This window comes from Sander vitreus, chromosome 4, assembly GCF_031162955.1.
Source record: "Sander vitreus isolate 19-12246 chromosome 4, sanVit1, whole genome shotgun sequence".
NCBI classification, from domain to species: Eukaryota; Metazoa; Chordata; class Actinopteri; order Perciformes; family Percidae; genus Sander; species Sander vitreus.
The window spans coordinates 35,055,670-35,071,192 of NC_135858.1; the positions used below are offsets into that span (position 1 = coordinate 35,055,670).

A 15,523-nucleotide genomic window follows, 5' to 3' on the forward strand; every position below is an offset into this window, starting at 1 on the left:
ATGGTTTTCTTACTCTCTCTCTCTGACACACACACACACACACACACACACACACACACACACACACACACACACACACACACACAGGCTGCAACTAAAGACTTTCTATTTTCATTCTGGATGAATGGATGAGTTGTTTGGTCTCTAAAATGTCAGAAAATGGCAAAAAATGTGGATCAGTGTTTCCCAAAAAAGCCCAAGGTGACGTCCTCAAATGTCTTGTTTTGTACTAGAAGAAAGTAGAAGATATTCACATTTAACAAGCTGCAATCAGACTCAGACTAATAGATTATCAAAAGCATGTCAAAAATGATAATTGGATATTTGTTCGTACAAGAGTCTGCCAATTTATGTTTTTATATCCGTCTGATTGAGCAGCTATCAAAATAATGTATGTGTGTGTGTGTGTGTGTGTGTGTGTGTGTGTGTGTGTGTGTGTGTGTGTGTGTGTGTGCGTTTTACAAATTTCCCATCCCACAGTCCCGCATGAGGTCAGTATGTTTTCATTGGATTTTTTCCACATGAGCGTCAAAAACTAACAGGAGGCAAAACTCTTGTCAAATAAGTTAAATCTAGTCTAAACCTAACCCTGGAACAATAAACCAGTTACAGCCAAAGACACACTGACACACTTTTACATTTACATTTGACTTTCAGAAATCAAAACACAAAGAAAAACAGTTATGAACATCCTGGAGTTATTCTGCGTGACAATATTCACATTCTTAAGCCTTGACGTCTGAATTTGAAATGCTGATTGGCGTTGGTTTTAACTCTCCTTCAGCACCAGACGGGCAGAGACACATGGCACACAAGATTTGACAACTACTGGAAAGTTGAAAGGGTAAAGATGTTTTTAACATTACGTTATCATATTTTTAACATATATACTGAACAAGATTATAAACGCAACACTTTTGTTTTTGCCCCCATTTTTCATGAGCTGAACTCAAAGATCTAAGACTTTTTCTATGTACACAAAAGAACTATTTCTCTCAAATATTGTTCACAAATCTGACTGAATCTGTTAGTGAGCACTTCTCCTTTGCCGAGATAATCCATCCACCTCACAGGTGTGACTTATCAAGATGCTGATCAGACAGCAGGATTATTGCACAGGTGTCCCTTAGGCTGGACACAATAAAAGGCCACTCTAAAATGTGCAGTTTTACTGTATTGGGGGGGGGGGGTGGGGGGTCCAGGAGGGGTCCGAAAACCAGTAAGTATCTGGTGTTAAGGTTAGGGGTAGGGTTAGGGTTCAACCATTGCTCTCTCTCTCTCCCTCTCTCTCTCTCTCTCTCTCTCTCTCTCTCTCTCTCTCTCTCTCTCTCTGACCTGACTGCAGTTCGTCGTCATAACCAACTTGAGTGGGCAAATGCTCACATTCGATGGCGTCTGGCACTTTGGAGAGGTGTTCTCTTCACGGATGAACCCTAACCATAACCATAACACCAGATAATGACTGGTTTTTGGACCCCTCCCGGACACCCCCAATACAGTAAAACTGCACATTATATACCCCGTTTACACGTACATGGTTATTTTGAAAAACGGAGACATTTCCCTTCGTTTGTGCCCTTCGCTTACACGGAAACGGAGAATTCGCCTCTGAAAACGATTCTTTCCAAAAAATCCGGCCAGAGTGGAGATTTTGGAAAACTTCGTTTGCACGTTTGCATGTAAACTGAGACAAACGGAGGTTTAGGCAGCCGAGGAAGTGAGGAAGAGAAGAGAGAGGAAGTGATTCGTTGCTGTTGTTGCTATTATTCGGGATTCTGATTGGCTAACGTGGGCTTGAGCTTCTCGTTACACTGCCACCTATAGGTTTGGCATGCTCTTGACGTCATTGACGGCATATATACATGGGTACGTGTAAACGAACACTTCTGAAAACTGACAGCTGTGCACGATGTTATTTTTGAAAACCGAGAGGTTGAAATGTCTGTTTATGACAATAGCCGGCCACGTGTAAACGTAGCATTAGAGTGGCCTTTTATTGTGTCCAGCCTAAGGAACACCTGTGCAATAATCCTGCTGTCTGATCAGCATCTTGATAAGTCACACCTGTGAGGTGGATGGATTATCTCGGCAAAGGAGAAGTGCTCACTAACAGATTTAGACAGATTAGTGAACAATATTTGAGAGAAATAGGCCTTTTGTTTACATAGAAAAAGTCTTAGATCTTTGAGTTCAGCTCATGAAAAATGGGGGCAAAAAAAAAGTGTTGCGTTTATAATTTTGTTCAGTGTTTATCATAGGCGGCCCTCGTGCTGATTAACGAGTCTCAGCGGGTGCACATGCCGCTCCACCAGATTCTACAGATTATATTATATTATATTTTGATATGTCTTACTTCTGATGAATAACATGGGGTCAGCAGCGTTTCCAAATATTCAATTTCCACATATTCATACGTGCACCTGTGTTAACTCTGTGATCAAAAGAACGTGTGCTTTCCCGACATTGTTTGTGTAAGTGTGTGTGTGTGTGTGCATGTGTGCGTGTTGTTAAAAACAAGTTACAGGTAAAAATCTCCCCTTTAAACACATGTTATATGCCCCTCCATCTCCCTTCTGTCTCTGTTTTTGTCTGTTTACATTTGGGACACACACACACACACACACACACACACACACACACACACACACACACACACACACACACACACACACTCTCACTCTCACTCTCACTCCCTGGTCAGGTTAAAGGCTAACGGTGTGTCTCCCTGCAGGATGAGAGCTGGTCTCTGTGGATTCCTGCTCAGGTCAGACACTGGGTCAATTGTGACGCACACGTTCTTTCCCTCTGTGTGTGTATGTGTGTGTGTGTGTGTGTGTGTTTATTGCCCCTGAAGGTAATGTCTGAGTATCTACCTTATAAAATCTTAATAGTCTCTCTAATGTTGATCCTGCAGCTACAAACGCAGCAAGATAATCACGTCTTATTCATTAAGTAGAGTTCACTGCTTCACTTTACTGCTACTGTTAGTAACCACGCACACACACACACACACACACACACACACACACACACACACACACACACACACACACACACACACACACACACACACACACACACACGTGTATAACATCATGAGATGTGCTCCAGAATGAAAAATTATTGGAAAGAATGGGAAAAAAAGGAGGTTACCCGCTCTCGAGGGAAAACAATTAATTACAGGAAGAAACGAGATAAATCAACGTATTTGAAAGGTGTAAAAGGAAACCACAACTTCTTATCGGTTCATCACAGAAACCTGTGTTGCACAACTTTTTTCCACATAACTCTGCATTCATTTCCCAGATAAAGATAGATAGATAGGTATGTCATGGAAGTGTGTGTAACCTGATTTATGAGACATCAGGAATTTTCCATTTCATGTAATGGTTCTGACATAAAAAAAATTAAAAATAAAATTTAAAAAAAACTTAAAATTATGTTCCCATACAGCTAAACTGCATCCTCAATTATATTTCGAGGAAAACATATTTTGTCCCGGAATACATAACTTCAAGTTGAATTTATTGTTTTTTTTGTGTAAATGTTTAATTATTTGCAAAATGACTTCCTCCTTCTAAAACTTCAATCTACAGCTTTCTATGATTTGCCTCATACTTATACATACGTATACACGTTCTCCTTTAATGAAAATGACGGTAACACTTGATGTGGGTAAGACTAGTCTCGCATTGCCAGACCTTCCTCCACAGCGCTGCGGAGGAAGGTCTGGCTAGTCCACACAGCATTCCAGTATGGGAGAAAAACATGCTCTGGTTAATTGGCATTTCTTTAAACCAATCACAATCATCATGGGCGGCGCTAAGACTCCAAACGGAGCCACGGTGCCTCTGCAAAATAGCCTCTGGAAGGAACTTGTTTTGGTGGAACGTGTGTACGTTCAAAAGTTGTTTTAGTCGTGCGACAGAAAACTCAGATTGGACAGAGATCTGAGGAGCAGTTAACCATAGTCCTCACAAATCCACCGGAGGTTAGAACGCCAACACAAAGAAAGAGGAAGGTGACGGACATCCGGCCGAAATGAGGGACATCCGGAGGAATTTCCGGTGGCACCGGAGCAATCTCGGGTCATAAAACTGACGCAACACCTGCATTTTCTCGCAACTGTATTCACTGTGGTCAATCTGGTCTTATAACACTTGACATCTTCATGACAAGTACTAATTATTTCACTTTATTTGAGGTCAAGGATATTATACATTTCATTTCATTTATTTATTTATCTCGAACAATCAACAATGTTGCAAGACAAAACATTTTTTTAAAACAGAAAATAAAACACAAACAATCAGAATCAAAAAACAAAACAAAATAAAAAATATAAAAAGGGATTAGTTCGGGAAGGAGCAGGCGGAAGCAAATAGCTTATTTGGTCCTGCCCCTTATTTCACAAAATCATAATAATACAAAGTAAATAGATATGCAAATACAGCATACAATCTTTCGTTCTTACAATAACTTACAACAATACAATAATATACAACAATACCTTTAAATTACAAATTACAATCCTGTGTTTCAGTTTATTCTTTTCTGTATTGGTCAAGTAATGATGTCTTTAATCTATTTTTGAACTGAATGATATTATGGCTCTGTTTGATGTCATTGTTCAGGTCACCCCACAAACTGAAAACGCACATGCTTTTAACAGTAGTTCGCACAAGAGGTTGCTTGAACATACAATGACCTCTTAGATGATATCCCCTGTCTCTTTCATTAAACATTGCACGTATGTTACATGGTAAATTATTTTCTTTAACTTTAAACATCAATTGTGCAGTTTTGAATGTAACAATGTCCATAAATTTGGTGTGATGATTGGTGTGCTCATAATAGCCGATGTGATTTTATATCCTAATTGCTCTTTTTTGCAATGCGCAACATTTTTTGCAAGTTGCTTTTGTAGGTATTTCCCCAAACTTCCACACAATATAACATATATGGTACAATAAGTGTGCAGTACAGAGTATTTAATGTATTTTTGTTCAAGATGTATCTAGTTTTGCTCAACATACCAATATCCCTGGCTATCTTCATGCACAGATATTTAATGTGTGGCTTCCAGCAGAGTTTATGGTCAAGAACACCCAGAAATTTATTTTCATAGACTTTTTCAATTGTTTCATTATCAATTACTATTTTAACATCTGTATTTATAGTGCGATTTCCAAATATCATGACTTTAGTTTTGTTCAAGTTTAAAGATAACTTATTTGAATCAAACCAGAGTTTTAATTTAATAATTTCATTAGTGACCATTTCCAGCGTCTGCTGCAAGTTATCCCCACAACCAAAGATATTTGTTTCGCCTGCAAAAATAGTAAATTTTAGTACATATGATGATTTACAAATGTCATTTAAGTAAAGGATAAACATTTTTGGGCCTAAAACTGACCCCTGTGGAACGCCACAGGAAATATTCTCACTGACCGGTGATTACCCATTTGAACAAACTGACTCCTGTTTTCAATATAGTTTTTTATCCAGTTAAAGGCCACACCTCTTATGCCATACCTTTCCAATGTTTTTAACAGGATTTTGTGATCAACAGCTATCAAAAGCTTTTTTCAGATCTATGAAAATCCCCACTGCATAGTTTTTATTTTCAATACAATTTGTTAATCTTTCAACTAACTCAATAAGTGCCATAGACGTTGATCTACCAGATCTGAATCCATACTGACTGTCCATTAGTAAATTGTTTTTATCAATGAAATTATCTAGCCTTTTGACAAATAGTTTTTCAAGTATTTTTGAGAATTGACACGACAGCTAATGTAAAAACCAACCTCTTAAAGGTGCTGTAGGTCGGATTGTGAAGATCCAGGACTTAGCCAAAAAATTTGAACATCGACAACTTCTCAGTCCCTCCCCCCTTTCCACTAAAGCTCAAAATTGTCTCCTAAGCCCCTCCCCCCACAAGGGAGAATGAATGTGTGTGCATGAGCAGTGATTGACACGCAATTAGACACCCCCCACTGGCCCTGATTGGTGCATCTGAACAGGGAGCGCTGGATTTTTGCAAATCTCACTACAGGCTGTAGGTGGAGCCAGAGGAGCTGGATTTTTTTTTAAATGACCTGCTTCATGTAGTTCTACTTGAACATAGGGTCAGTTTCAGCAAAAATGACAGAAAGTTAGTTTTATAAGTCTTACCTACTGCACCTTTAATGACAGTTTAATGTAATGTTAACTGATGAAGCTTAATAGTTTCTTAAAGTTTGATAACTATGACATATGTATGGTTATGTTGTCTTCATTACTGCCAAGTTGTCATAACAAAGTAAATCGCAAACAATGCTAACTTAGACTCCTTCCACCCAACAAAAGGTTAAAAGCGAAAAACTAACCCGGAAGTGGATAGGTTCCCATCGTCTACAGAATCTTGGTTGGTACCGGTGGATGCGCAAGACTACAATCTCAAAATAATCCTTATTCCAAACAAACTCTACAACCTTCAGAAAGAAAGTTTTAACAAAAAAGCTCTCTCAGCCCCTACCATTATATCACTTTGTCTGCTGCACACCTGAATGTCTTATGGGCTATATTAGCCCTTCTACACAATCTGGACTGTGGCCATAACATCTACATAATATAACTTATTCCCTGTTACATATATTGTTCTTAAAGTATATTATTTCTTTTCTTGTTTGTCAAGCAATTCTATTGTTTACATTCTTGTCTTTTCATAGTCATAGTTAATATTTAATAATAAGCTATTGCACTGTTCAATCCCTGCGCTGTTCACTTTTGCACTACCACCATTGCACACACTCTACCATAGCACCTTATCATGGTCATTTCATCACATGGTCAGTCCACACCAGACCTTTGTAATCACTTCACAAATTGTTAACTCTTTAAATTTCTGAATGATTTTTATGTGAGTTATACACTCATCTAAAGGATTATTAGGAACACCATACTAGTACCGTGTTTGACACTATCCTATCAATATGGGCCAACATTTCTAAAGAATGCTTCCAGCACCTTGTTGAATCAATGACACAAAGAATTAAGGCAGTTCTGAAGGCGAAAGGGATCCCTCACACCATTACACCACCACCACCACCACCACCAGCCTGCCCAGTGGTAACAAGGCATGACGGATCCATGTTCTCATTCTGTTTCCGCCAAATTCTGACTCTACCATCTGAATGTCTCAACAGAAATCGAGACTCATCAGACCAGGCAACATTTTTCCAGTCTTCCACTGTCCAATTTTGGTGTGCTCGTGCAAATTGTAGCCTCATTTTCCTATTTTTAGTGGAGATGAGTGGTACCCGGTGGGGTCTTCTGCTGGTGTAGCCCATCCGCCTCAAGGTTGTGCGTGTTGTGGCTTCACAAATGCTGCATACCTCGGTTGTAACGAGTGGTTATTTGAGTCAAAGTTGATCTTCTCTCAGCTTAAATCACTCGGCCCATTCTCCTCTGACCTCTAGCATCAACAAGGCATTTTCGCCCACAGGACTGCTACATACTGGATGTTTTTCCTTTTTCAGACCATTCTTTGTAAACCCTAGAAATGGTTGTGCGTGATAATCCCAGTAATTGAGCAGATTGTGAAATACTCAGACCAGACCGTCTGGCACCAACAACCATGCAACGCTCAAAGTTGCTTAGATCAGCTTTCTTTCCCATTATGACATTCAGTTCGGAGTTCAGGAGATTGTCTAGACCTGGATGACACCCCTAAATGCTTTGAAGCAGTTGCCATGTGATTGGTTGATTAGATAATTTCATTAATGTGAAATTTAACAGGTGTTCCTAACAATCCTTTAGGTGAGTGTATGTGTGTTTGTTGTGTTATGGTTGTCTAAGCTACTGGATGCCTAAAATTTCCCTCAGTGTGAATAAAGTATCTATCTATCTATCTATCTATTATTGGATTTTCGCTTACTTCCGGTCATCGTAGAGACACATGGCTGGTAACGTTGGATGTAGAAGACCTTACAGTTTTCCCATAGCTTTAATTCCAAACATATCCAACCCTAACCCTTAATTATAATAGTCGTAAACATTCATAAAGACTTCATGTTCATGACATGTATCATGTCAGTCTTATGCACACTCCTTCCTAAAGTGTTACCAAAATGATATTTCACCCTTCAGCACTTTCAGGACATGGCCCAAACTTTCCCTTTTTTTCACCCATTGTAACATTCATGCAAAATGTGTTTGACTTCTATAATCCGGTCACGTCATTAGCAACTATTCCTAGACGCCGCCGTCGCACTTGGACACGACTTGTAAAGATCAACACAGTCGCTGCTTCAGTAATTCCATTCATCCATCCACTCATTCATTCATTCAGCGGACTGCTCACTCCACAAACATCTCACTAACTGCCTCACAATGAAACCAGCCTTCCTGAACTAATTGCTGCTGGATAGGAAGCAGTTGTTGGCTTTGCTGGCTTTGCTGGTGTTACTGGTTGCCAAGCGGGAAGCAAGCATTCAGAAAGAAAAAGTGTTTCAAAGTGACTGGACTCAGCTCTCATGGTGAAGTGACATGTTAGTCATTATTTGTAGATGAAACTAGCCTGACGTGGTCATACTCAGATTCTAGTCAGTCTGATAACGCTCCATTGGGCTGTGATTATGGGGCGTGTTTCAACCGAACCAAGAAAGAAAATGCCTCTGCACTCAATTGGATAGACCTCCAACCAATCAGAGCAACGGAGACAGACGTCACAGAAAGTGCAAGTCAAAGGCAGGCTTCGACTGAGCAAAGGCAGAGGCGGCAGTTTCCGTGTCGTGCGGACGGGTGTGGCAATGTGTATACATATACGTGATCGCGGTTCTCTGTTCCTCTTTTAAAATGAATGCGCTGTTGATATCTTCTATAAAGACGCGATGGAGGAATCTACACATCTCAATTCTCCAGTGACAGCCATCTTTGTGGTAAACAAATTCAACCCAAGTGCTCTTTGGTGACGTGGTTGATTACGTTACTGTTGATCATCTGTCCATCATCGTATAAAGCCCGCCCTGACAATTTGATTGGTCCAAACAGCTCTGGTTCGAGCATATTTGCTCCGCAACGGATCAAGTCCAGACCGAACTTACCGACCTCAAATGTTGTGGGGGCGGGGCTAAGTTCAGCTGGCATCCAGGCTAAGATGAAACACATTTATGTTATATTTTGTTTTGGATGAGTTATAACGTTCTGCACCTGTGTGAGAGGAAATCCCTCTCCATACCAGCAGGTGGCAGTGGTCTATTTGTTATTCAAAAAGGGAAACCGAATCGCTCGTTGTTTGTCTCCATAACTCACTGAAGGGAAAGGCAACATGCTGCCACACAGAGACTTCAGGAAGGTAAGAGGATTTTCCAGTTTTGTTGTTTCTCCGTTCTGACTCCAGCAGTGACCGTGGTGTCTAGAATAGACCAGCTGCAGGCTACCGCTAAGCTGACGTTACCCTGTGTCTTTAGCTGCATGATAAAGGGGTTTAGAAAAAGAAGAATGGGACAGTTGGGTTTAGGAAAAGAAAGGGACAGTTGGGTTTAGGAAAAGAAGAACGGGACGGTTGGGTAAAGAGACACCACGGTCACTCCAGCAGTGACTGTGGTGTCTGGAATAGAGCAGCTGCAGGCTACCGCTAAGCTAACGTTACCCTGTGTCTTTAGCTGCATGATAAAGGGGTTTAGGAAAAGAAGAATGGGACAGTTGGGTTTAGGAAAAGAAGAACGGGACAGTTGGGTTTAGGAAAAGAAGAACGGGACAGTTGGATTTAGGAAAAGAAGAACGGGACAGTTGGGTTTAGGAAAAGAACGGGGCGGTTGGGTTTTAGGAAACGTAACACACGGGACACGATCCCCGGTCTCCTGGGTGAAAGTCCTGTGTTGTTTGACCCATCCACCCCCCCCAACCAACCTCTCTATGCGGATTTTCGGCCTTTCATACTACTCACTAACGTAGTCACTCTCAGTGCTACGTCATCTTCAAACGCCGTGTAGCTGCTGCTCTCCCCGGTGCGTTCTACACACACGCTGAAGGGTGCTTTTTGCGTCGTTTCAGACGCTGACAGCCACTGCCCCAAACGTCTGTATTTTACGAGTTCGGAGTGAGAACGGCTTGAGTGTGAAACAAGAAGTGTGACCTAAACTAACCTCACATCTGGACATCCATGATGACAGTTCCCCGCAGGGAGTTTAAATGATTTTCCTTGCTCTTAATCTAATTTGAGGCTGTTTTAAACATTTAGGTGCATCATGACACTCATCAACACAGCATCACCTCCCATGTTGTTAATCTGTTCCATCTCCATCTTTATTTTTCCCTGCTGTTCCCGTGAAGTGTTTAACTGTAGAAAAGACCATCTGCTGCTGACATTAACAGAAGACCTCAGAGCACACACAGCTTTCTCAAACTGAAATGAAAAGAAAAAGTAGTTTTTACAGTATGTTGGAGGACGTTTCTAAGGTTACAACATCCACCAGATTGCTTTGAAAGCTGCGTCAATAACACATGACTACATTGACGTTTATGACATTGTTATGAAGTTCTCTCCGGCTCTGAAAGCGATACGTCCGCTGAGAAAAACCTTTAACCGCACGCAGACTGTAAAATCAGACATCACAACAGCAGGAAAAGGACCCAACGCTTCACTTTCATCAGTAACTTTATTGGGTTATGACTATGAGCTTTGCGTCACAAGTCGGCATGTTATTAACTGATAGGCACTGAACCAATAAGTGAGGTAAGGAAGCAAATGTATTAAAGACGCACATGTGGTTTTTACAGATATGTTCTCTTCCCCCTTTGGAGAAACTGACTTATGACCTCAATCATAATTCCGACAGATCCTGGAGACTTTGGAGACCACTGCATTCCTTCCTGCAGAGACTCTGACGTCACTGTGTTTGGTTTAATCTGTATGTACTTAGCTATTTATGTCTTGTACAGTACTAGTAGTATGGAAAAACCAAATATATATATATATATATATTTGGTTTTTCCATACTTTGAACTTAGTTTGAAGACAATGCAGCGTCTGCTGTTCGTTTTGAGTGGAATTTTTCTGTTGTATGTTTTTATACACAGTATATATACTTTTTCTGTTGGTGTGTCTGTTAAACTCAAATCAATAAAAAAGACACACGTTCTCGTGTGAAAATAGTCAAGAAAGCAAATACATATGGTAGACAGACGGACAAGTTCTGTTTCTGCTGCTGGTTTTCAGCCTCTCTCTCTCTCTCTCTCTCTCTCTCTCCCTCTCTCTCTCTCTCTCTCTCTCTCTCTCTCTCTCTCTCTCTCTCTCTCTCTCTAGCCTGAAAAGCTGCACAACTTAATGACCAAAATCGATCTTAAAAGCACCCTTTCGCTCTGAATACTTACGTGTTTACCCAAAAAGCTCAGAGGAAAGCTCTGACGAACGACATTCGTGATTAATCTTGCTCTTTAAAAGGGGCGCAAGGGGCGCTAAACATATAAATCAGGCATAAAGTGTTTAAACGGGTGACGTCATGAAAAAGGCAATATGAAATACATCAACCGTAGACGGAAGAATGAAACTCAATCGGTCATGTTGGTGTTCAGAGGAGTGGACGTGGAGTAAGAAAGCACTGTTCAAACTGAGAAGAGAAACACTTGGTTTACACACATCTACTGACGAAAGAAAGAACTAGAAGAAGAAAAGTCATTAAATCTATATTTCATCTGGGCGCCCGGATAGCTCAGTTGGTAGAGCGGATGCTCATATATAGAGGTTTACGCCTCGACGCAGCGGGCCCAGGTTCGACTCCGACCTCTCTCTCCCCTTTCATGTCTTCAGCTGTCCTATCACAATAAAGGCCTAAAATGCCCAAAAAATAAAATTAAAAAATCTATACTTCATCTAACACTGTGCCACTCAAACCATTCTGCTATTTTAGCATGAAATCTTTTATTTATTTTTTAGGGCTGTCAATCGATTAACATATTTAATGGCGATTAATCGCACGAGTGTCCTAGTTAACTCGCGATTAATAGCAAAAGGGTTGTGTTTTGGGCGTAACATGCTGCCATGTCATTCCTGTACTTGTTTAGAACAGTTTGTTCTTGTGGATGTGTTTCCTACCTGAGTGGGAGAGCTGCAGCCGTGGCCCCGTTTGCCTCCAGGCTTTGGCATCCGGAGCGGCGCTGGAGTCTGCTGGCTGCAGCCACAGCAGCGGGACGACACACAGAAACAGCATGCAAGGAGACTTCAGCCCCCCTCCTCCTCCTCCTCCTCCTCCTGCTCCTGCTGCTGCGCGCAGAACAACCGCTGTCATCTCTGACTGAGCTTCACCGACTACAGAGAAAGATGGAAGTAATCCGAACCAACCGGTCACATCACAGTCTGCAGCTGACTGGAGGAGAAAATACAGAGAGAGGGAGAGAGAGAGAGTCTCATTAAATGTTGTGTTATAAAACATTGAACAGGAGTTCTTTTGGCCGCTCTACCACAACATCCAGAGGTCCCATTTATAAAACACTGCTGAAAGGAGCACACGCATGCACATACATCCCAAAAACGGAGAGACAGAGTGAGAGAAAGAGAGAGCCCAGAGCTCCGGTTAGACTATAAACAATGTGACAGATTCTCAGAGAGCGTGCTGCAACACAAACCCAAACATTTACAAGAAGGTTACTGTCACGAGAGTGAAACTACAGTATGACTTCGATCATAAAAAAAAACATAACACGTGACATTTTGCGCGTCTTTGTGGTTGTTTTTGGTCTCATTGAGGGTGTCTTCCATCCATCTGGAGTCATTTTGCTTCCCTTTGGAGTCATTTTGCATCAATTTGTGGATTGTTTTGCATTTTAAGATTCAAGATTCAATACTTGATTGCCATGCAACTAAGTTGCTAGGAATTTGGTAAATCCGGTGCTCATTACCGAAAAAGAGAAAGCATTCACAGCGGGACAGCCAATAGTCATTTTGCTTCCCTTTGTGGTAGTTCTGCGTGTCTTTAAAGATGTTTTGCGTCTATCGGTAGACTTTTAGCTTCCCTTTGGAGTCAACCCGCGGCCGCTGCGTCGAGGAGTAAACCTCTATATATGGGCGCCTGCTTTAACGGGTTAGCTAGCCAGGCGCCCAGTTTTGTGTCTCTTTGTGGTAGTTTTGTGTCTTTAAAGATGTTTTGCATCTATAGGTAGACTTTTAGCTTCCCTTTGGAGTCATTTTGCATCTATTTGTGATCGTTTTTGTCTCTTTGAGCGCGTTCTGCGTCCCTTTGCAACCCTTTGGAGTCGTTTTGTGTCTCTTTGTGGTAGTTTTGTGTCTCTTTGTGGTAGTTTTTTGACTCTTTTTGGTTGTTTGCATCTCTGCGGTCATTACTCTTCTCTCTGTGGTTGTTTTGTGTGTCTTTGTGGTTGTTTTCCGTCTCTTTGAGGGGGTTTTGCATCTATCTGTAGTCATTTTGCGACGTTTTCCAGTGAGAGACAGAGAAAGAGAGATCCCAGAGCTCCGGTTAGACCATAAACAATGTGACAGATTCAACACAACCTGAACATTTACAAGACCATTACTGTCACGAGAGTGAAAGTATGACTTCTATCATAAAAAACATTAGATGATACCAGATAAACTTTAACTGGTTATGTAGAGTCAGACTGCTGAATAAACATTAAAGCACTTATTTTCCAAAACAATGATGAATCTGATACTCAAAGATAATTTCAAACTCCAACTGGGACCGATATATTTCGGGAGATGAACAATCCCAACATTGAGTCTAATCGAATCACTGCACATTAGCAGAGCAAACGAACCAAAGAGCATAGTTTGGCTTTTTGGATTTATTCCATCCGAACGTTGGATGTGTCATTAGCAGGTTAGCGAGCACCTGAATAAATCTCTCATAAACAAGAACTATATGTGCAGCTGGAACTGGGTGTGGTAATGTGGGAACCTAGTTCACAAGGTGCATGGGTCAATTCATCATTTTGTACCGTTTACTGTCGCAGTGGCTGGCTGATTCTGAGTGTTTAGTTTGAGAAATGTGAGGAGAAAGTACCTGCTGAGAGAGGAAAGACAGTTAGCTTGTTGGTTAACTTGACTGCTGAACTTTTAAGTGCTCTTAAGCAGAAAGAAGGCACAAAACTGTACAACCACGGACGGATTATGAGACAACGGGCCCCTGAGCCAGTGGCGGTTCTAGACCATTACAAGTGGAGGGGCCAGGCTGGGGCCATATGTGATTTTTGGGATACCAAAATATATTAAATAGTCAGCACAAATATATTAAGCACAAGTGTTACATACCACCAATCCTCCATTTGGTTCTAGAAAAACACTAAGATACACATATAACAATATACACAAGAATACTCATTCAGTGTTAACCTACATGTTATTCATCACTACAAATGAATAATATCCCCCTTTGGGGATCAAGATTGGGTTAAAAATGAATGAAAATATTTGCCACAGTTAGAGGGGGGGGGGGGGGGGGGCAGAGGGGAGTTAAGGCTTAATATTAGAGGGGCACTAGATTTGTGGTCGTTTTGTGTGTATTTTGTGTCTTCGAGGTTCTTTTGCGTCTATCTGTTGCCATTTTGCTTCCCTTTGTAGTTGTTTTGCGCCATCTGTGTTAACTTCCATTTGTAGTTTTTTTGCGTCTCTTTGTGGACGTTTAGCATCTCTTCGATGTCATCTCTTTTTGGTCGTTTTGTGTTTCTTTGTAGGTACATTGTGTCTCATCTCTTGTAGTTTGAAGAGTAGTTTGATTTACTTTCCAACAGGAATTGTTAACAGTCGCCTCAAACAGACGCTCTGGTCAAATGGTGTCCAGTCATGTCCAGAGTGTCCCGGTCAGTAATCCATCCGTGAGAACAACACAACACTCGGTAGCGTTGAAAAGTCTCTGAAGTGCAACGCTATTTCCCTCTGCTGTAACTATAGACTAACCATGAAATTATTTCAGGTGGCAGGGCCATTTGAAGAGCCTGCAAGACTAGTTCCAGGAGAAACTGACCGTGTTTTCATGATAATTCATCATGATCTATCATGGAGGCTGGCTGGCTTGCATCTTGTCAGCAGGTTTTAAAGAGCTCAACAGTTTGGAAAGACGCCCGCTGACAGAGGAAAGACAGTCAGAGAGATTTAACTTGGCCACTGCTCCACTTTTTAGCATAACTCCTGAGGCTGTGGGTACAGAAATGTGGAAGATATCTGAGTTCATAATAAACTCAGACAAGATATCTGCATTGCATCAATAAGCAAGTATTTTCTTTTCCAACCCAGCCTCTGCCTCTGTGTCTTATTTCTTCTCCACTAAAAACAACACATTCTCCTGATTGGGTTTGTATATCGTACGGAAAACATATACACACAATTTCCAAAAATTAGGCACCGGCCGGCCGGTTACATGACAGTTCAGTTTAGCGTCTTTACCGTTAGCCGAGAAAAGGTGACTGTGAGCCAGGTACAGAACACCGTGACGGGACGGCTGTTTCAGAGGCTGTTACCGTTGAGTTCAGCCGACAAAAGGAATGGTGTGGTTTGGTCCCCGAGGAACGAACGCGCGTTTCC

General features: G+C 41.3%; 1 protein-coding gene across 1 annotated transcript in view; it reads right to left on the reverse strand.

Annotated features, from left to right (window-relative positions):
- Positions 1 to 15,523, reverse strand: part of LOC144517376 (semaphorin-3D) — a 105,711-nt gene that overhangs the window by 55,686 nt on the left and 34,502 nt on the right. The window contains exon 2 of the mRNA XM_078249474.1: positions 12,083 to 12,353. Coding sequence (XP_078105600.1) covers positions 12,083 to 12,275 — 193 coding nt within the window. The 5' untranslated portion in view covers positions 12,276 to 12,353. The remainder of the gene's footprint in view (positions 1 to 12,082; positions 12,354 to 15,523) is intronic.